At 45.9% G+C, this 21,677-nt stretch overlaps 1 protein-coding gene across 1 annotated transcript in view; it reads right to left on the bottom strand.

Moving 5' to 3' along the window:
- The window catches only part of LOC107200630 (C-type lectin domain family 4 member D-like), a 26,590-nt gene extending 4,947 nt beyond the window's left edge, over nucleotides 1-21,643 (bottom strand). The window contains exons 1-7 of the mRNA XM_019005816.2: nucleotides 21,538-21,643; nucleotides 19,907-20,099; nucleotides 11,304-19,624; nucleotides 8,451-8,567; nucleotides 5,851-5,943; nucleotides 3,795-3,946; nucleotides 3,444-3,565 (exon numbers count right to left, since the gene is read on the bottom strand). Coding sequence (XP_018861361.1) covers nucleotides 3,444-3,565; nucleotides 3,795-3,946; nucleotides 5,851-5,943; nucleotides 8,451-8,567; nucleotides 11,304-11,370 — 551 coding nt within the window. The 5' untranslated portion in view covers nucleotides 11,371-19,624; nucleotides 19,907-20,099; nucleotides 21,538-21,643. The remainder of the gene's footprint in view (nucleotides 1-3,443; nucleotides 3,566-3,794; nucleotides 3,947-5,850; nucleotides 5,944-8,450; nucleotides 8,568-11,303; nucleotides 19,625-19,906; nucleotides 20,100-21,537) is intronic.
- Between the last annotated feature and the right edge of the window lie 34 nt (nucleotides 21,644-21,677).

The following is a 21,677-nucleotide window of genomic DNA, read 5'->3' as shown; positions in this document are numbered from 1 at the left end:
GGTTTGGGGGTTGGTTACCTGCAGTTCCAGGACTGACTCTGCTTTGGTGATCCATCATCTCTACAAGAGGATCAGTCTTCTTCAAGGGTCCCCGTTACCAGTGTGGCCACAAACAGCCTTCCTCTGCACAGGCCACCTCCCACACTGGTGAGGGCCTGTCACAGGCTCTGATGTGATGTGCTGAAAACCCCATATCCTGGGTGTACCCCACAGCACATGGAGATTGGGGAATTTTCATCATTTCCCTGCCAGGATATTTCACAAGATGCTCATTGCAACACAAACTCATTGAGGCAAAGGAAAACAAATGAAGGGAAGCATGAGTGCAGCTCACACAGTCTCCCTTTGCTCAGCCTCAGGCAGTTTCACAGGTCATATACATGGTCTTCCATCTCTGGTGCATGCAGAGACGGTGTGTGTGCGTGTGAAAATACATACCTGGGCAGGTATATTTGGCATTTCTTAGGAAAGGGAAAAATCCACTGAGCCCAGCCTGCAAAAGAGAACCAAAAATGACAGGAAAGAGCTTGTGCTCAGGAGCATCCTGAGCCCAGAAATCCAGACCACAACAGAGAAGTTGCCCACATTGTTTTTAACTAATTCCTTTAGAAAAGAGGATGGAGCTTTTGGCAGAGGTGTACATTATGCCCTGTCTTTGTGGGACTGGAGGACAGAAAGGATCACTGGGTAGTGCCACAGTCCCACTGCAGGATAGTTTGGGGATTTTTCCCCGGTTATGACTACAAAAGCTGCAGCCATATGTGGTGTTTCTAGTAGTTCTCAAGGAGACCTGGATTAAAGTCCTGCAGCTCCATGTTCCCATGGATGTCCCTAGGGAATAAAGACCACTACTGGATCCCAATGTCCTCTTAATGGACTGATTTGGGAACACAGCCTTTGTCCATCAGCTGGTTCCTCCCTTTGGAGTGGAATGCATGGGTGCAGTGTCACAGGAGTGGAAGAGCTCATGGCAATAGCACAGCCATTTCAGCTGAAGCATCAGAAGATCAGGGCACAGAACTGCTTCCAGGTGAGGACAAGCCTGAGCTCCCTGTAGAAGACATCCTCTGATTCTGTTACTTTGTGCACAACAGGCTGCAGGCTGGGTCAGAGCCTACGTTTCTAAGCATCTCTATGGAACTAATGTTCACAAGATCTCACATACATACATACACATCCAAAAGACTTGTGCAACCTCCAGTCTCCCACCAGCCTGTTAGGAAGTTCAGCTGCAAGAACACATCCCCTTGTGGGGTTCCCCGGTCCCACCCACTTCCTGCTGGAGATGCAGGGTTCGTGTGTATCCACACCTCTTCCAGCAGCAGTGAACCACAGGTGAAAGCACAGAGTCACATTGTCACACTGCAGAACTGTGGGCCTGTGCCTGCTGCACCCCTCAGTGCCTTGAGTGAGGTCACCCATGGCACGCAGCTGCCAGGGCGCTTCTTACAGACAGGGGTGGCCAAGTTGCAGAGCACCCTGAGCTCAATGGCCACTTCCTTCCCACTTCTCTCTCCTCTCTCTCTTAAATAGTTCTTGCTTCTAAACTTTTTCTGTGCCTCAGGAGCTTTCCCCTAATGTCCTGCTTACTGTTAAGCTGTAACTCATGTTCTTCTTTAACAGCAGTGGTTTAGGGAAAAATGAAATTCAAACAGTTGCAGGTGTTGAATTCACCCAGTTGTTTGCATTCACACTCCTATTTTATCACTTTCTTCTGCCCAGGCCACTGGAAGAGTGGTGAAGCATCTCAGCCTGAAATAGGCTCTGAAGAGCACAGTGGTCATCCTACCTCAGGACACTGAAGTGGCATCAGTGAGGAATTAATTCTGCATGAGATATACATCTGCACTGTGAAGCTGAAGAGGACTGGGACACCAGGAATAGGAAGGGAGGATATTTGCAGTACTCCACTTTACCAGTTCCATGATTGCTGTCATCAGCAGAAACTTGTGGTGGTTTCTAACAGCTGCCTGTGACACTTCCTCACATCTGCTGGTGTTATTGACTGTATCCTGTGGAATTAAGTCAAATGTAGTTGACAAGAGTCAATACTACTCCAGTGGAAATAGTCTTGTTGAGAGGGACTTCTAGCACAAGAATGAAGAGATAAGACAAAGGATAATGGCTTTAAACTGACAGAGGGCAGGTTTTGACTAAATATTAGGAATGAATACATTACTATGAGGTAGGTGAGGCACTGGAACCTGTTGCCCATAGGAGCCATGTCCCATCCCTGAAATGTTCAAGGCCTGGCTAAATGGGGATATGAGCAATCTGGTCTAGTGGAAGGAGTCCCTGGCCATTACCTGGGGGGCTTGAAACTAGACTATCCTTTAAAGTTCCTTCCAACCCAAAACCATTCAATTATTCATGGATTACACCCCCACAGTTTAGAGATGGAAAAGAAAAGAGATATGGACACAGAGCACAGGGCCTTTTTTCACTGGTGTGTTATTGTATTTTTTCTTGATTAAGTTTTCATAATTTGTTCAGCAAAACCAGTACAGCTAGAGGACATTTTGTGTGTGACTCAACAAAAAGCAAACAGCTCTGCTCAAGGACACAAGGACACAAAGAACATTGAATCTCTGTTCACATTCCTGTGTCTTCCTCCTGGAGAAGTCCATCCCTTTCCCACCAGAGGCTGCTGGACCCACTCAGAGAGGACAAAAGAACACAGCACCAGCTTCAGTGAGCCTGAGCCTTCCTGTGTTTCCTGAGCCAGCCCATGCACAGGGGATGCTGGACAAAGCTCATTTCACTTTCACACACATGGTCCCACCCCACACCGTGAAGATGTATCAGGGCTCCCCACCCCTCCCTGCACAGCCAGCACTGTTCCCAGCTCACTGCTCAGCTCCCAGCTTTACTCAGGACAGGGCTACTTCCATCACACAATTACTGCTGCAGCTTCACAAATTCGATGATACTTCAAACATCTGACGTCATTCCAGTTGTTGGGGAGTTCTGTATCCCTATGGATTATAACGCAGTTCTCATCAAGGGTATCACTTGGTTCACCTTTTCGCCAGAACCTGGGACAGAGACAGGCTTGTTACTCCCCAGTGTCCACCGTAAAGCATTGTTGGAAAAGGCCACAGTGGAATGCAAATCTTGAAAGGAAGAGACAGAAATTCCCAATGCTGCTTCATGGACAGAAGCAGTGCTCTTCCTCCCTTTCTGATATCTCAATGGCACCAGTTTCCCATGGACACCTACCTCCTTCCTATAGCCTTCCAGCATAACAGTGGCTGGGGACCTGATCACCACTGTTCATCCCATGTATGGGATGAACAGTGCTCACACCTAGCAGAGGGCCATGATGCCCTCCAGGGCAAGTTTGTGACATCTCCCTCTGTTGCAGCAACAGGCACCTTCACATCTCCTCTACTTCTTTCCCTACCAGGAATTACACCAAACACTCTTCATCCAGAGATACTCACGCTGCTGTCACATTATATGGAGTCTTGTCCACCCACTGCCACTTGCCCACCTTCTCTGCAAACAGACCAATGTAGAAATTCTCTCTTTTAGGAGGTTGTTTTATTAGCATGGAGAGAAAAACCTGGCAATCAGAGAGAGACAGCATAATGTCCATGAGGAGCAGGACTGAGCACAGGGAGGCATCAGGAATCCCTGTGGGGTGGGGCTGGTGGCAGAGGGAGCTGGTGCTGCAGAGGTGCAGACAGGACATTTCCCATCACCTGCAGGACAAGGAGAGGCTCTGAGTCCCCTCCAGGGCCCAGCACTGTGTCTCTGCCTGCTGGATCCCTGTCTCAGCCCTGTGCACATACCTGCTCTTCATTGCTGTTGATCACCACCAGCTGGGAGCCCATCCCAGTGCAGTTCTGCTCACTCTCAGCCCAGTTCATCATGTCAGAGGACAGGAAATAGCAGCTTCTTTGAAACCTTCTCCAGCCCTTTGGGCAGCATGTCCAGCCTCGTGCTGTGCAGGGAAAGGACAGAGATATGAAGCCTACTAACAAGAGATGGTGATTGCAAAGATCCACGATTTCCAGGGACAGTGCTCATGTCCTCCTCAGTGACTTTAACTGATAGGAAGTGCTTGAAAAATCAGGGCTACTACAGACATTTCTTCCCATTGCTTTGGGGTATGACCAGTGAGTTTTGTGTACCCAAAGCCATGGTAATCCTTGTAATAGAAGTCCTTTCCTTTGTAATGGAAGAACTTTCAAGAAAGTTCTTTTGGTGATGTTCTTGACTTGTCCTGTGTGGTAGTTTGACATTAATTGACACTTAGGGAAAGAAGAACCACCCACAGAACTGATTTCTTTGAGAGAAGCTGCTGGGAGCTTCCTCTGTGCCTGAGACAGGCCAATAGCTGGCCAGTTCTGAGAACTGACAACATTTTGCACCATTGAAAATTAGGTCCGCCTCTGTGAATAACACCTCTTAAAAACCCAAGCCTGGCAACCTTTTGCTCTGTTCTGCTTCCAGTCTTGAACAGGTAACTGGGGGCCAGCTCCCTGCCTGGCCTGTGCAGCCTGGCTGGGCCGGGCCAGGCTCTGCTGCAGTGCTGGCCCCTCATGGGAAGCCCTCCGAGTCCTGTTCCCCAGGGGGGGTTGAGCCCTTCCAATGGGGGCCAAGCCCTTCCCAGGGAGCCTGCTGAGCCCTTTCCAGCAGCACCAATGGGCCAGGCCAGTCCCTGCCTCAGCTGGAATTCTGCTGCCATTGAGTTTTACCAAAAACTGTTGAGAACGGGGAGGGGAAGCCATAGGCCCGTGGCGTGCTGCCTCTGAGTGCTAGCCTGGCTGCTGAGATCCCAGTGCAGCCACCAAAAAATCATCCAGCATAAACAGCTCTGGCCGCTGTCCTGGCAGTGATCACATAACCATCCACAGGCCTGGGCAAGATTTAACCCTTTCAGTACACAGATGAGACCTGCAGACCTTGTTCGTCTCTCCAGGGAGAGAAAAGGACAGTGATGACATGTAGAAAGACAACATGAAAACATCAAGGTCAGTAAAAGAGGGAGTCAAGCCTCAGATGGAAGAGGGATGAGGAGATCCCAAATGGGGCTGAAATATTATTTTGGTAGGGCCATGGAGATGGACAATGATGTACTGAGTATGTCCTTTAATTGATGAGAGTTTGGGGACATGAAGACTTCAAGCTGTAGATCTGAGCAGAGACATTCATTGATGAAACTAAGCAGATGCTGGAGTAGCTGTGATCCCATGAGACACTTGAACAGAGAGAGGAGAGTGATGAAGACACTTTGCCCCCAGGGAGAGAAGAAGAAAACTTCTGTTTCCAGAGATGATCACAGAGACAGACGAAGAGAACCTTTGATTTTGAAAAATTCATCCTTAAAATAATACCCCATGAATTCATGGCTCATGGACACACCTCTAGGAGGGCTGTGAAAATGGAGGAATGTCACAATAGCAGAATTTTTTCCGGGGCATCTGCTATTCGTAAAAATTAAAAGTCAAGAAAAAACTGTTTCTTGTGGAGAATTCTCCATTACATGACAGGAGAAAACTCCTCTCCCTACAAGGACTGATGAAAGACAATTATATGGTTGGTGCTGTTTTAACATCCCAGGTTTTATCTCTACATTGTTAGTTGGGAAAAGAAAAGTTCGGCAGGGGTAGGAAAGGTGTTCTAAAGGTTTTATTCTGGTTTCTTATTCTTGTAATCCTGTTAATAAAGTTTCTTTATTGCTTTTAAGTTTTAAGCCTGTTTTGCCCTTCTCCTAATCCATATCACACAAAGATAAATGAGTAAGTGCCCTAGTGTTTTAACCAGGGCTAAAACCCACCACATCCTGGTACAGCCTCCTTGAGGCCTTAAGGCCAAGGAAGAGGGGACATTGCGAGTACTAACCTGTGCCTTGTGGCACTGCTGAGTCGCACCTCCAATCCGAGAACTGCTGCTGCAGGGCTGTGGGCTGGTCAGTGCTGTGGCAAAAGGGAACCACTGCAAAGGAAGAGGAAAGGCAGCAGGATTACCACTTCCTCCCAGCTCCTCACACAGCATCTCTGGCCCCTTGACTCTCCTGCCACCACTTCCGCACCAAGCATTGTCCCAGCTGTCACCTCTCCTGGCCCAAACCAGTGGCACAGTTGCCTTCCCAGCCAGAAAGAGACCATCTTCCAAGTCAGCAGAAGGACCCCTGGAAGCACATCCCACTGAGGACATGCCACACATGGCAGGATTGATCCCACCCAACCACAGCCACACTGCCAGGCACACAGCTCTCATTGTCACCCTTTGTCTCTTCCTAAACTGCACATCAGCTGGCATTTGGAGGAGTCACCCATCAGCTGGGCCTGTTCCATCAGCAACACACAGTCCAGGTGAAGGTAATCACATATAGTGGGAGCTGCTGAAACCAGGGTGAGGCATAAACTCCTAGGCCTTCCTAGCTCCCAGTTTGTGGGGAATAATGCACTGTTGGTGACAGGCCACATCCACAGACCCAAGGACTTCCTAGTAACTCAGACACTCAGGAGTATGGATTAGGAGCTGATCAGGGTGTGCTTAGTGATCCACATGTCTATTTTCATCAATCATTTGATTTAGAAATATTTTGACTTAGGAGCAGAACAATTGTCGTGGCTTTGGTGCCGGATTAGTGAATTGCTGTAATGGAAGGAGGCTCAGAGGAGATGGGCAAGGGCAATGCCTGGCTGACCACTCCCATTGCCAATAAAGGTCACCTTGTCGCTACACAAAGAGAAAAGACCAGAAGAGAGGTGACTTTTGGTTTAGATCAGCTGAGAGATTTGACCTGCTGTGGAAGTGTTCATCCCTTTAGAGATCAAAAAGAGGCTAGCATTTTCCTTAGTTAGCCAAACCAGCACAGGACAATTGTTTATCTTAGTCCAAATTAGTGTAAGAAACTGAATGAGTAACAAAAACATACCTGAAGAAATCAATGAGCCTAAGCTGGCTTTAACTCCCCTATTTTGTCTTGGTATTTGGGAACACTCAATGTCTTGATTTGGAGCATACTGCAAAACTATGTTCAGTTTGGACCCCTCATAACAAGAAGGATATAGAAGTGTTAGAGCATGTCTAGAGAAGGGCAGTGGAGTCTGGGACAGGTCTGGAGCACAAGTCCTATAAGGAGCAGCTAAATGAGCTGGTGGTGTTTACCCTACAGAAAAGGAGGCTCATGGGTGACCTTGTCACTCTCTACAACTCCCTGAAAGGAGGTTGTAGCCAGGTGTGTGTCAGCCTCTTCTCCCAGGTAACAACCAACAGTATAAGAGGAAATGGTCTGAAGTTGTGCCACGGAAGATTTAGTTTGGATATTATTAAAAGCTTCTTCTCTGAAAGGTAGCCAAGCACTGGAACATGCTGCTCAGAGAAATGGTGGAGTCACCATTCCCAGTAGTGTTCCAAAGGCAAGTAGATGTAGCACTTGGAAACATGTTTCAGTGGTGGGCTTGGCAGTGGTTGGTTGGTTGTTTAGCTACATGACCTAAGCTATCTTTTCCAACATTAATGATTCTATGACTCCATGCTTGTATGACCAGCATTTAAAATCATGTTTGTATTGTGATCCATTTGTGCATTGCAGTGGCCACTGTCTGCTACATGCAGTTTGTACTGCTGTTTCATTTAAATGCTGTATCTCTCTGCTAAACCAAAATCCTATGTAGCGTCAATTAACTTGGATAAGTAAATTTTCACTAAAAATTAAACCTTCCATGTGTATCACAAGGTATCAGATGCTAATATCCCAGCCTGAAGCTCCCCAACCATTTGGCTGAGTACTATGAAAGGTTATACATTTAGGAACAAAGCAATATACATTTCTGGGACACAGACACTAAGGGCAAAAGGAAAGGCAGTGATTTATTGTAATAAGATACCTCTTCCAGAATCCATTGTGGTTATTGACAACTTGTACAAACATGCCATTAATTATCTTTAACAGAAAATTAGACTGAAACGATGATCACAATCTTCACAAACAGCATGTCCAGGAATAACCTTTAATGAATTATTCTGCAATCAACCCTAAAAAGTTGTGAGAGTTAATTAACTGCACTGTACAGTCAATCTTGGATATGCCATGCCTGTGAGAAGACATTTTTTCCACTAGGATACAAAGCATATCCAAGCACCTTAGAGAGCCTAAGTGCAGATTCAGCTGCCTGTACAGACACTTCTGCTTCTGTCTCCACTTTTTCCCATCTGCCAAATGTGAGTTCTTTTTGTGGGGAATCAAGGTAGAGAATTGTTCCAGAGTTCTAAAAAGGCCATGCAAGACTGGAATGTGCAATCTGGGCACATTGACAAAGCCTCAGAGTAAACAGTGGAAGATTTGGGGTAAGTATGCAGACATATACAAAGTCAGGGCAGCAAAACCTGAGACCTTACACAAAGCCCAGACAAACACAAACCATGGTTTCTCTACTTTTCTCCCGGCACTCCCCCATACCTCTCCCTTGTAATCTCCTGCACGTACTCACCAAGAAGGATGACAACAAGGGCAAAGCACACCAAGAGGAGCAGGAGTGAGATCGACCATGGCAGCCAGAGTGGGTATTTCTGGGGATGGTGCTCAGGCTTCTTTGTCTCCGGAGGTACTAAAAGTGACAGAAACACACCAAACAAAACACCACACTCAACTATGGGTCCACCAGTCCACAGTCCACATACCAAGGATGTACTACTCAAGGGAGTTCTCCACAAAAGAAAAAAAATAAAATTCTGATGTGGAAGTTACAAGGTTTTGGAGAAGGGCAGACTGTGACGGAGCAGGGAATGTCTGTGGTTTCTGGAGAAAAGTCAAATTCAGTGAATGTGTTCTCAGCCCAGCCAGTGAGCCAACAATGCTAATTGTTGGTGTTTGGGGGTGAGCTCTTCACAGGGCCTCAAAATCTGAAGTGAAACAATGCCTTTCTAGATTGAGCCCAAAGCTACCAAATGCAGCGTTGCTCAGACTGTGATACTTGAGAAATACAAGGAAAGATTTCATGTTGACTTTTTCCCAGAAAACTTTGCCTGCCTGCTTCAGTTCCTTCTTAGCTTTTTGGACTTCCTGTGCAGAATGTTGGTGTAATCTGAGTGAGGATGGGAGACAAAAAATGTGCAAGGCTATGATGGCACATCATCATTGGGAGATTAAAAGATATATTTTTTCCTCCCATCTCTGTTTTCCAAGTCAGGATTCAAAGATTTGCTGTAATAAAACTAGGTTGTGCTAGGCTGGATGTCTGGGGAGAAGAGAGGACTGTGTCCAGCGGCCTGAGTAAAGTAATCAGATTAAGATTTTCCAGGACCTCATTTTTGTCTAGAGGGATTATTGCCAGTACTGAGAAGGTTTGGGAGCAGGCAGGAGAGTGGGTCACGGGGAAGGAGAAGCAAACACGTGTTAATGGATTGCTGTAGCTTGTGGCAGATACATCAGCCAGGGCAAATAGGAGAGTAAAGAAACAGCAGCACTCACTGCAGAACAGGAGTAAAGTAGTTTTGGGAGAGACTGCTATTAAAGATAAGATTTAGAGAGCCTTCATTCATGGTTCAGCACAAAGGTCCCAGGTCTGTCAGCAGCCAAGTGTACCTGCCAGACACACCTAGTAAGAAAGACTGTCAGAAACCTGCTCTTTGTGGAAGCCTTCTGACTACTTCCCAAAGGCTTGGGAGAGACTGCTACAGCAGGGCAAAAGGCATACTCTTTCATTATCTGGAGAGAAAATGTGTGGGGACAGACAAGGTCCAGGTTTCCCTGGTCAAATAATGTTTTTCTAGACAGAGCTTTTGCCTCAGTGAAAACCAGGAGCCCCCACATGATCTGGAGTCCAGCCACCTACTTCAGAAATAGCTCTAACCAGTCCAACTGATTTTTTTGATATGCAGCACATTCAGAGATTGTTCAACCTGTGCCCAGTCAGACCTGAGCATCCCACACTCACACCCAGGTGGCACAGGGAGCGCTGCATGCTGTGCACCTCAGCAACACAACTGAAGTGCAGTAATCTTGTGCACACTCAGTGGGTTGAGCTCCCTTCAAAATGCTATCCACAACTGGTCTGTGCTCTGTAATGTGGCCAGCATGATCACAACACAACAGACTTGATGTCTTTGGAATAATCATTTGGAACACAATAGGGAACTCCCACAACCTCCACCTCACTGCAGTGGAAATGCTAATTACATTCAGAGCCAACTAATCTTGGTGCACTGAAAACAGTCAACTTTCAAGTCATACAGTCATACATCATGTACATTCTTTATTTCCATGAGTCATGTCTCAGAGCAGGCAAGGAATAACCTGGAACTAATGTCTGCTCTGTTTGGGATTGTAAAACTGAGGTAAAGCTATAAATAGGCAAGCTAATATCCTTATGCAGCAGTAATCATTTATTTAATGTTTAAAAATTATTATTCATTGCTTTATGCACACATACTTTTACTGCCCTGTAATAACCTGCTGTTTTGTAGGGTCCTGTATGTCAGGCAGAAGCAGTGAACCTTACATAGAATATTTCCTACTTGTGGCATAATGACTACAGAGTACATACTAAGCAGAATGTGCTTTAGATTTGCACGAAATATAGTAAAAGAACCATTTTACCATTGTATCTTTTAATAGTTTCTTCGGTGTGTTAAACGTTTTTCAGGAATGGAAGACAACAATAACAGATTTGAATCTCCCTCCAGATCTTAAATAATTCTTCTTCTGTATATTTTAGGGTGTTCAAGTTTTGGGTCTCTCTTCTCCAAGGACCATTTCTCAATCAGCCATGGGCAATGGGGTTATGTTTCTGCAGCCAGTACCATTTCTCATGAAGCTGCAGAGTACAACTGACTGCTCTACTATAAGCAGGCATGTTGATTCTTCTACCCTCTCCACAAGCAGCAATCTGTAGTCTCACTCAGAGCCAAGAGCAGCCAGGACTTGGGATTATTTGCTGCTTTGGGAGCCCCTCCACCTTTGTGACAGAGAAGATTGTTTATAATATACCACAGTCTCTACTGTAGGTACTCAGCATGGTCCAAAAATGACTCTTTCAAGACTACATAACATGTAGGGTACTGAGGGAGCCAAACAGATTCCTTAATGAATGCTCATTTAAAACTTACTCTTTGTGCTCCCAGTATTCATCCTTGTTAATGTTGCAACTCCCATTCACCTTTCCTCTTGGAGACGTTCCTCAAGACTCTTATTTCAAAACTCCTTCAGTCTCCAGAGCATTTAACCCCTTTTACTAACCAATCCATCAAGATCAGTTAGGAACCAGAGTCGCAGGAGGAAAAATCTCCATTGCCTCTTTTTCAGCCCTGCTCCCTCCCTCCCAAATAACCCATTCATTCCTTACCTTTGACCACTGGAGCCGGTGATTCATTTTTGAACTTCACCTCAGCATAGGTGATTTCTGATGCCATTTAATCAGTGTGACCCTTTCCTTAGTTTTGCCACATAAACGGTGGTCCTTTTAGCTCCTTGCTTCCAGAGGGTGACACAAATAGGTTACTGAGCCTTTCCCATCTGTTCATTCACCCTCTGCCCATCAAAGAAGGCTGTGCTGAACACTGGAAACACTGGTGATAACCCGAGAATTCCTGGGAGCTCAGAAATGCTCCAAAGAGATCTTCAGTTTCTTAGCCCAGGAAATCAGTCCTGGCACCATGGAAGATCTTGAGACATAAAAGAAAAATGAGAACCTAACAACCGAAAAGGAAGTTGCACTCCTTCCCCATATCAGATTCTCAGCTGACAGGCTTCCTTTTCAAGACATTTATAGAAGTTTTTTTTTTAATTTTTTAACTTTCTTACTTAACTATCTCCCCATATTTTCATGTCTTTCTTTGTCTATTAGTAATTCTACCATTGCTCTCACATTTGCAGATATCACAGTTCCTAGCCCAGTTTAACCTGCAGTCCAGGACAAAATGCTTTCTGCCCTACTTGTCCCTTGTGGTTAAGCTGCATTTGCTATATCAAATGTTGCAGCTATGTCTCATTTTTCAAAGTCAGTCCCGGTTGGAAGCTAGCACTAGAACAAATCTCAGACTAGGAAAGGCTCCTGTAGAAATGAGACTGGGGAGTTGCAGCCTTAGACAAAGCAATAAAAATAATCAGACGGTTGACATGTCCATGAAGAAACAGAAGGATCAGGCTGGGGTCAGGGAGAAGAACAAGCAAAGTGAAATTTTTAAAAAAAATATGTTGATGGTCTGAGAGATTATTGGGAAGAGTACAGACAGAAACTTTTCTATTAAAACCTGATTCACAGCCTATGGAAGTTCAGAGCAGTGCTTGCTTCAGGCGCCACTTCAGAGGCTGGAAAGGGATGGTTTACATTTTTCTGCTACTTTTCCAACACTGTCATTTACCTCCCTTATCTGCTTTCTGGTAAAGACCTCTGATATTACCTTGGGCAAAGTGTCAGTGCTTAGTCTAATTTCAAGCTGGAGCAGATCTTGAAAGGAGACAAGGGAAATGGCTTCTGAGATACATTCTAAATCAGAAAGACTTCTGAGAAGAGATGCCAATAAGGCAGGGTGAGGAGGGTTCAGTCAGCAGATAGGACTATGGTTTGGTCAGAAGGGACCTTCAAAGACTATCTTCTCCAGCCCACCTGCCATGGGCAAGGACATCTTTCACTACATCAGGCTGCTCAAAGCCCCTTCCAACCTAAACATTTTCAATTAAGGGGAATCTGAAATTTCTCTGGACAACCTGTTTCAGCATCTCAGCAACCTCATTTTAAAGAATGTCTTTCTTATAGCTAATCTAGATCTGGCTTTTTCAGTTTAAACCCATCACCCCTTATCCTACCAGGTTCTGTTAAAAGGCCTCTCTCCATCTTTTTATATAAACCCCTTCTACTGAAAAGCCACAACAAGGTCTTGAAAACAGCCAGAAGGAAGAAGCTGGTTAGTTTGGCTAGCTGGAATTCCCTTAAGGCAGAACAGAATGAGATGCTCACAGGAGAGTACAGAGGGTAAACAGAGCAAAGTTGGAGCTGAGATAGGGCAGTAGAAGGAAGAACATGCACCAGACAACAGAGGAGAACAATGTGGTAGAAGGTAAAGGGAATCTGAACACAGATTATGGAGAACTGCCACTAAACAGAGAGGTGCATATGTAACTGGATGTCTTTACAAAGGACCCTCCTTGTGTCTTTCATGTCCTGAGCTAACTTTACTTTTCCTTTATGTATTGTGTGCAAAGAGAGTAACTTTTACACAAGAATAAGAACAGCTGCAGGGAGAAGCCTGGTCCCTCAAGCAAGCATGCTGCTAGTTTCTCTTTCCAACATACTTCCAGCACTATCCTTTGTCTTCAGTCCTGGCCCTCTCGCTAGAATTAAGCCTCCCTAAGTGTCAGCTGAAATCTAGTTAAGCCTTCAAATTTCTTGCTGAGAATTCAGCAATCCTTTGCATGTTTCCCCCTGTCCCCACCCAACCAAGTCTCAGCAGACTGAGTCTTGTGGGGAAAAGGCTTACTTCCTGGCAGGGTTTCAAGATTTCCACTGTGCAGAAACAGGAAACAAAATCAGCAGACAGAAAAGGAAGTTACAGAGCAGCTTCATGAGCTTTTTCCATTGAAACACATCTCCAAACACAGCCAAGGTATTTCAAATGCAAATTCAGGCTCTAGCTGCTCTTTTTATTAGATTACATTAGACTGCACTCAAACATCAGTAGACAGCTCGATTCTTCTTTGTCAGCCATCAGAGTTGTTGCTTGCTGTCAAAATTCAGCTCTGAATCATACTTCCATAGGATGCAGTGCTGAGCCAATGTGTAACAACAATCATGTGACACTCCCGAGGGAAAAATTTGTCCTTTGAATTTCATATGCACTGATGGCATGTAAATGAGGGGGAGATAGGAATGATTGGATCCTGCAGTTAGTTGTGGTGCTAAAAAAATATTTTTTGAAAGAAATCTTGCTTAAAAATCCCCAAGACTCATGCTTTGCTTCCTTGCATTCTCACTCCTGTTCCTCAGTAACTCCCTTCCCCTTCCTCCTGTGTTCTGCTCAATCCCTTGTCCTCCCACAATACCTGTGTTTCCCCATAGATGTCTTTCAGCTCAGCCCTACCCCACACTGCCAGGTGCCTCCCATGCTCTCATGTGCCTCACAAGCCCCAGCTCTTTTGTGGAACTCTCACAGTTCTGCTCTCCCTCCTTATGCATGCTCCAGCTGCTGGTTGCTCTGTAAGCTCCATGGCCACCATTTGTCTCTGACTCAAAGAGAAGGCAGCAGAGGCACTTATGCTCTTTCACCCCTACTTGTCCGTGAGGTTTGAATAAGGTGGTATCTGCAATTTCACCCCACAGCCAGCATCACCCAATTTAGCAAGCAGGTCCATGTGAACAGATGAAACAGTGTCATTGCACATGCCTTACTCCTTTGGAAAATCCAGCTGAACCTGAGGAGTTAAATTCAAATTTATAGGCAAAGAGTAGAACTCAAATCCTAAAGCTTTGACCCCATACATTCCAAAATCCCATTTTAAAATTGACCACAGCTATGGTGGAAGCTGCAGGGAAGTGACACACTTCTTACAAGCCAGTTTGAATAGAGAGAGGCAGCTGAGGGAATTGAGATGGAGGCTTGTGAGTTATCACAAGTGACACAGAGGTTACACAGGAACATCACATTGGCCATCCAAATACCTACACCTTCTTTAGAAGATTTGACAAAAGGCAAAATGAAGCTGACATGACATGACATGACTAAAATTATTTCCCAAAGGAATTATCAATACATTTTCCAAGAAGCTGACCTTGCATCCAAATGAGGAAAATTGAAATGAACATGACCTCTATTAAGTGCAAAACCATAACAAAGCAAAGGTGTCAGAACTTCCTTGTACTCTTTATATTTGCTATATTGCCTTGAGGGCAACTGAAGAGCAGGGCATAAAATAAGCAGTCAGAGAGAACAAGGACATCAAAACAAAGCTAAATTAATTATTTATGGCACAATGGAATAAACTGGTGAAATTCACACACAAGAACCCTGGTTTGTGGGGACTACACCAAAAGATCTGTCCAAAATAAAAGTAACTGTGCAAAACCTATGGAATTAGCAGGTCTGGCCAAGATGGTCCCAGGGATTCTCAGGAAATTCAAAGGTGAAACACTTGTTAATAGCAGTAGGTCACCTTTTGCCTTAAACTATCTTCTAATCGACAAATCCCAGGCTGGCAGGGAACATATCAAAGAAGGGGAAGAGAAGTCTCAGGGAGATTTAGGAAGTTAAAGGTTTGACATCTCTAGTGGTCAGGTTAATATAACAAAATAATTAATTGATGGACACGTGTGTAAGTATGATACACTTTGGGGAGAGTCAATGTAACTCTTGTAAGGAAATCCTGCCTCTTGTGGGTCTTTGCCTACAGTCCTGGCATCACCTACTTTTACGGCACTTGTAGCTAGCGCAGACTTCCAGGTCACTTAGAGAAAAGCCTAAACCAAGTCCAGGCTTTATATCCCTGTCCCTGGGTAAAAAGAGCATCAGAAGTGAATATATGCCACCTTCATGGTCTTCCCTCTCCACACCACCTTGCTCCTTTTAAATTAAGAGATTAAAACTATGGAGCAGAGCAGTCAGGGGAAGAGCATAAAATGGCACTGGAACACAGAGAATGGGGACCCAAGGCCTGACATTGAGCAGTTAATAAGGGATGTCAGATAACAAATCAAAGGGGTTCAGGCAGCAAGATCTCCTCAAGAGCTCCTGAGGGATTTGTCTGGTTAGAAAGAGTCTAGCAATAAGGTGATCCCATTGTGTACCCTCCTGCATGGTTAGAGAAGTGAGGGGTGGGATGCTGCAGTTTGTACTCCTCCAGGGGACAGTGTGGGAGCATAGCAGCCTCCTGGGATCTGAGAGAAAGGCACCCTATGCCCTCCTCAGCCAAGGCTGACACTGGCCAGAGCCACAGGGAGAAGAGACCTCTTCTGGAAAGCAGTCAACCCCTTTAATGGTAGAAGATGAACCAGGGTTCCATACAGGTTGCTAGGAGACCAAGGAAAAAATGGCTTATATGGAACTGTGAAAGCACAGGAAAGAGACATTTGAGCATCCAGGGGTGAAGAGGAAACTTGGAAGTACTGAACGTACAGTGGGAAAGGGGAGTGAGAGCAATGAGTGGGATGGATTAAACAGAAGGTAGCACTGTGAAGCCACACAAGTTTCTGGCAGGTGGCAGCACTTCACCACAGGCAGGCCTGAGTTGGCAGAAAGACAGGGAATCCTGAGCGGAACCATCCAGCATGACACAAATACATTGCCAGAGATCAGCAGCTCCCCAAAACGCTGTGGTTACAGTAGCATGCAGAACACAGGGGAACGAAAGAAAACTAGGAGTGACGAAAAGAAACGTTCCTCTCAAAAACAGCTTCTGCAATTCTCCCATGGCCACAGCCCTGACAAGTTTTAGTAAGTTCTAGTAAGTGCTGAGGGTTTCAAGCAAGGTTTTGGGACTTCATGTCCCAAAGTTACCTGAGCTGAGCGAGCTCAAACTCAGTGAGAATTGGGAAGGGTAAGTCGTGTGCTCACTCTAGTGTGATGGTACGTTACCAAAATCCCTCAGGTGTAAGGGAATTAATAAGAAAAGGAAGAATATGATCCAGAGAATCTTCAAAGAGACAAGAAGCCCCAACCTGCCTCTTCACATATAGCATTAACAGAGGATTTTCTTCAGAAGAGCAAAGAGATGTTTTATTTATTTCCCCAAATTAACAGATTACTAAATCAAAGCCCAACAGAGGGCACATGCAGAAGCAGTTACCTCAAAGCTGTGTTTTATGCCATTACTGGGAACATTTTACCTTTGTCTCCTTCCTCTTTTGGATCTAAGTCACAAGTCTCAAGGCTATAAATTGTTGGAGATCAGAACCAGATACTGCACTTGCTTGCTACAACACCATATCTGACTTCAAACCTGGGCCAGATTCAAGTCCTGGTCAGACCCCAGGGGCCTGTTTTCAGAGGTGGGGCTGTGCAGTTTATCTTAGAGTGGGCATATGGAATTCGCATGCATAAGTTGTGGCCACATAACACCTCTCCACAGAAGCAATTCTTCATACTTCATTTCCAGTTCTAAGGATCACACAGATCTCCACAGCCTTGAATTGTTTGGCTACTCTCTGCCTAGTGAGATGAATGCACATCATCTTCCTCTCTTGAAGGGGGAATGAGGGGAGTAGAAAGAAAAGAAAAAAATGGAAAACAAGCACAGTCACCAAGCAAGTATGGGGCTGTCACACAAAGTCACCCAGACTCATGCATTAGGGTCACTCTTAAACTGTTTCCCTCTACATCCTCTCCATGCATGTTAGTGGGATGCAGTAAAAAACATTCTCATAGGGAGGTTCTGGGGAGAGCTGAACTGGTTAAGCTGTCCCAGCAGGTGGTAGTGGAATAGCAGCACAAACCTCCCCAGCAGTGCAGAGCTCCCTCACCCCTCCTATCCTCAAGGGTGGATTTATTAGGAAGACTTCAAGTGACCTGTGCTGCCCCTTATCCTGCAGCCAAGGTGCCCCTGCAGGCTATTTGCAGCCTCCCAGCCCCTGCCTCAAGAGCAGCCATTCCATGTGTCCAGTCAGGATGGGACAAAGCAAAAGCCATTTGGAAACAGCCATAGAAAGCTGAACTAAATCCAGGGAGTACAGTCAGCTCAACCAAACACTCCTTGGCACCTCATCAATGAAACATGATGGGAAAGTTTTAATGCCAGGCAGGGAGGCCCCAAACTATGGGGTTCAACCATATACAGGAACCTCCTTGTGACACAGATGTCAACGCCATCAGATAGGAAAAATTTTTAATTTTTTTTTTTTAAGAGCACACTCTCCAGGTGCCTGTGTCACCCACTTTTACTCTGCCAGGACACTGAAGTCAGCACAGGGAAGCAAAAGGTGGGCAAATGGCGCTCCAGGGTGCCAGCCTCCAGCACAGAGCTGGCACTGACCCAGAGGGCAAAGGGCCCCTGCTGCTGACTCCCTGCTGGCTGGGACTGATGAAGAAGGCAAAGTGCTCCTTGATGACTCACAATGGCCTACAGCACCTTGGCCCACATCTCTTAGACTCTGCCTCTGGATTAGAGTTATTTGCATATTTAGCATGTTAAGACTGGACAGCACAGGCTCAGCACACCATCCTGGTCTTTGCAGAGCTCTGCCCTTTCAGAGGGGAAGGATGACTGCCAGATCTCAGCATTCCTCTTCACTGACCAGCCCCTCACATCAGACATCTCACCACACTGCTGGCCCAGCATGGGACACACTGCAGCACAAAAGTTGTGCTAGGAAATACTTCTGACTGGAGAAACCCTGCTCAAATCAGGACTATTTTGGAGCTAGACCAGGCTACCCAGGGCAGGTTATCTGCTTACAGTAACCCTGTTTCTGTATGGGATGTATCACTTAAGGGTTTTCCTGGTTTTCTACCCAAAAAGAGTGAATTCCAAGCACACTTTGTACATGTGCCCATGGTATTGACTTTGGCTTTAGGTACTGGTTGGTGACAGCAGCCCCTAACTCTGGGCCACACATTCAGCTGTATCTATAGCCACTTAGCATATATTCTTCAAAGAAAATGTTCTCCTATCCCTTACCTCTCACAGGAATCCAGCTCCTTGTCCCTGCCAGCTAACCAAAGGGACAGTTTGTGTAGCATGACCAACACAGCATCTTACACATCTTTGAACAGTTTGCTTAAAACCATAAACATGGACTCGTGAACGAGTGCTTAGCCACCACTTTAAAAAAGACTAGTTCCATTCCTTTGGGCCAACCTGTAAAGACAACAGACATCCATACCCTTATGCACACTGGCCACAAGAGGGGTTGTGTGCCTGCCCTGGGACAGCTCAGTTCCAAGCCCTACATTATGTTACCATGTTTCTGCATGAGGGCACAAAGCCTGCCTCTGAAGCACAGAGGGCAGTAGAATAGGAGGACACGGCTACATTTGGAAGCACCAGTTCCATCATTGCTAAACTATCAAACTACAAATCATCAGCTGTGATTTCTTTTCAGAGGGCACCATACCAGTGCTAGCCAAGTCTCAGGTGATGTCTGCTTACATCCCACCTGCCACCCTCTCGACTTCTGGGTGCCCAACCAGTCCCCGGAGACGGTGGCTGAGCCCAGGGATTGCAGGAAAGCCCGCAACAAAGGGCTTCGGCAGCAGATGGCAGCACAGGGCCGCGGGTGAGACTGAACTCAGCGCCGCTCGCCGGTGCCACCAGCCCAGCCAGGCTCGCAGACCAGGCTCGGGAGGGCAGGGAGTGCCACACCTCTGTACGTGCCTAACACACAAGGCTCAACACAAGGGCTGCAAGTTACAGGCGGCTCCCTCCTTTAGGGAATGTCTCTTCAGACTGCTTCAAGGCTTGAAAAGCCAGTCGATTAAGCAAGGCAGCTGCCTCTGCCTCAACATGCAGGAGCTGCCATCCTACAATGCCTGGGAAAGAAAAGGGAGAGCAGGCTATTCGTTGCAAGTTACCCGCCTGGCCTGCCCCAAACACAAGTGATACAAGAAGTCCACCGCAGGATCCCAGCAGTGACTGGAAAACACAGCTCTGGTCAGGATGCAGGCTGTTGCTGGCTGATCTTCCTATGCTCAGCTTCAAGGAATGTCCATCAGAGCCCCAGCTCTGGATGGGGACATACAGCTGTAAGTAATGGCAGGTGGCAAAATTAAGCTGTCATCCAGTGTTTTCCCTCACTGTTAGCTATTATCTTGGAAGAAAGAGACCAGTAACAGTCTCCAGAATGAGACTCTATTGTTCATAAAATGTAATAAGCACTCATCAGACTACCTAGACCTGGAGGCATTCAGTGTGTGTTAACCACTCGGGCTCTGCTAATATACATTAACAGCCCCATTCTTCCTCCTAGAACCTTGTAGGTTTATGCTGATTTAGCAGGATGAGTTCAGATTCAGATCCTTTTACCTTATTATCAAAGGTCAGGAAGACTTTGGGGGTTTTGGTTTCCTGTTTGGTTTTTGTTTGATTTCCTCCAATGTACAGCCCTTCTCCATTTCTTCAGGAGTCCAAACACAGCATCAAGGCTTTGTGAAATCTGGCAGGTTTTTGTCTGCAATCCATATTGTGTGGCTGTGGTAAGAACAGTTGCTGTATGGCTCTGACACAAAGTCACAGAACACAGAATATAATTAATGGGAGAAGGGGCAGGAAAATACATCCCACCTCAACTACAGGTCCCACAGAAGAATTGACAACCAAAAACTAGGCAAAACTAGGCTCTTCCCTTTGACACTTGTTTCCTGATTCTACGTGCTACAGTCTGTCTCCCAATTGGAATAAAGGGAAAACTTGCACAGGACTCACCAAGTTGTGCATTCTAGCAGGCCTTGCTGTGAGGAAAGGCATGGGGCCTGGGAAGATCTCCACACAGGACTAAGCTCTCTCTCATATAGTGTTTCCCTATCTTCTGTGCTTCTTTATGCACAAACATGAGCATATCCCAGCACTTCCCTTAGGTGAATTTCATCTGAAAATTCTCCTACTCTAGAGAAAGACCCTTTCAGGCTTTTCAACTCTTCCTGCTGCAAGTACCTACTGAAAAGTCTGAGAAGCTCCACCATAACTTATGGGTAAAATGCTTCATCTTCTCCCTGCCAGGATGTATACAACATACCCATCCCATTTACCAAAATAGGGTAAAAGCTTTGGTCCTAGAGCTGAAAAAATGTCCTTTTTTTTCCCCAGTCACTACAGATACTAGAATGTTAGACAATTCAAATAGCTGACTTAGAAGGTTAAGACTTCTTATCTTTACCCAGGCTACAAGACCTGTGTTGTACTTTCAACACAGCCATAAATACACAGCTTTGTTGTCAGGTAGAGGAACATGGAGCCAGCATGCTGTGCAAGATGGCTACAAGCAGGCTTGACAGAAAAATGTCAAGGCCCTGAACATATTCTTCACCTCCTGGGGGATCAGCTGGACTCAGGTCCAGCTTAAGTAAATAGAGGTGTTTGGCTTTGAGAAACCTCAGCAACATTTGGCTTATCATAGCTAAGGGTCTCACCCTTGGTCCCTGCCTGAGTTAGCACAGCCATGCCCAGCCATGTCCCAGTCTGGCCATGTACCCTGCTATCTAAATTCCTCATCCTGATCTGCTCTGATCTTTGTGCTTCAGTACTTCAGGACTGCTCACTCTGCTAGTGAGGCCAGTGCCCCTGCCTGCTCTGCTGTCACTTATCTTCCTACTTCCTCTCTCTTCCTAGGCAGCCTGTCCTTGCTGCCCCCAACAAAGGGCCCACTTGGCTCACCTCACCCATCTCTAGCAGGCAGAGACTGTTTCCCATCTACCAGCATGGAGAGAATAATTTCTGAAAATATCTGCAGGCTGTAGAAGCCGTTAATGTCTGAGTTGCTAAATATCTGGGCAACCAAGTCTTCTCACTTGTGCATTTTATCCATACTCTTACCAAGTCCCATAGGAACCTGTATCAGGCCTGTTTCTACGCTGTTGATTCATGTTTGGTATTGTATGCATTTTTTACCCCATTTTGAACAGCCATGTAATTTTTGTGTCCTTCTTCCACACTCCTACCTCTTTGCCCAGACAGAGCCTGAACCCATCACTCCTGAAGTTGCGCTTGTCCACTCTGCAGGCCACAACACATGCAGAAGGATAAGTAGGCTGTGAGGATCTTGCTGGAGACATGAAGACCTTCAACCTAGAGGCTTCCA

This window comes from Parus major, chromosome 1 (genome assembly GCF_001522545.3).
Source record: "Parus major isolate Abel chromosome 1, Parus_major1.1, whole genome shotgun sequence".
In the NCBI taxonomy this organism is placed as follows: Eukaryota; Metazoa; Chordata; class Aves; order Passeriformes; family Paridae; genus Parus; species Parus major.
This window is presented reverse-complemented; position numbering and strand designations above follow the sequence as displayed.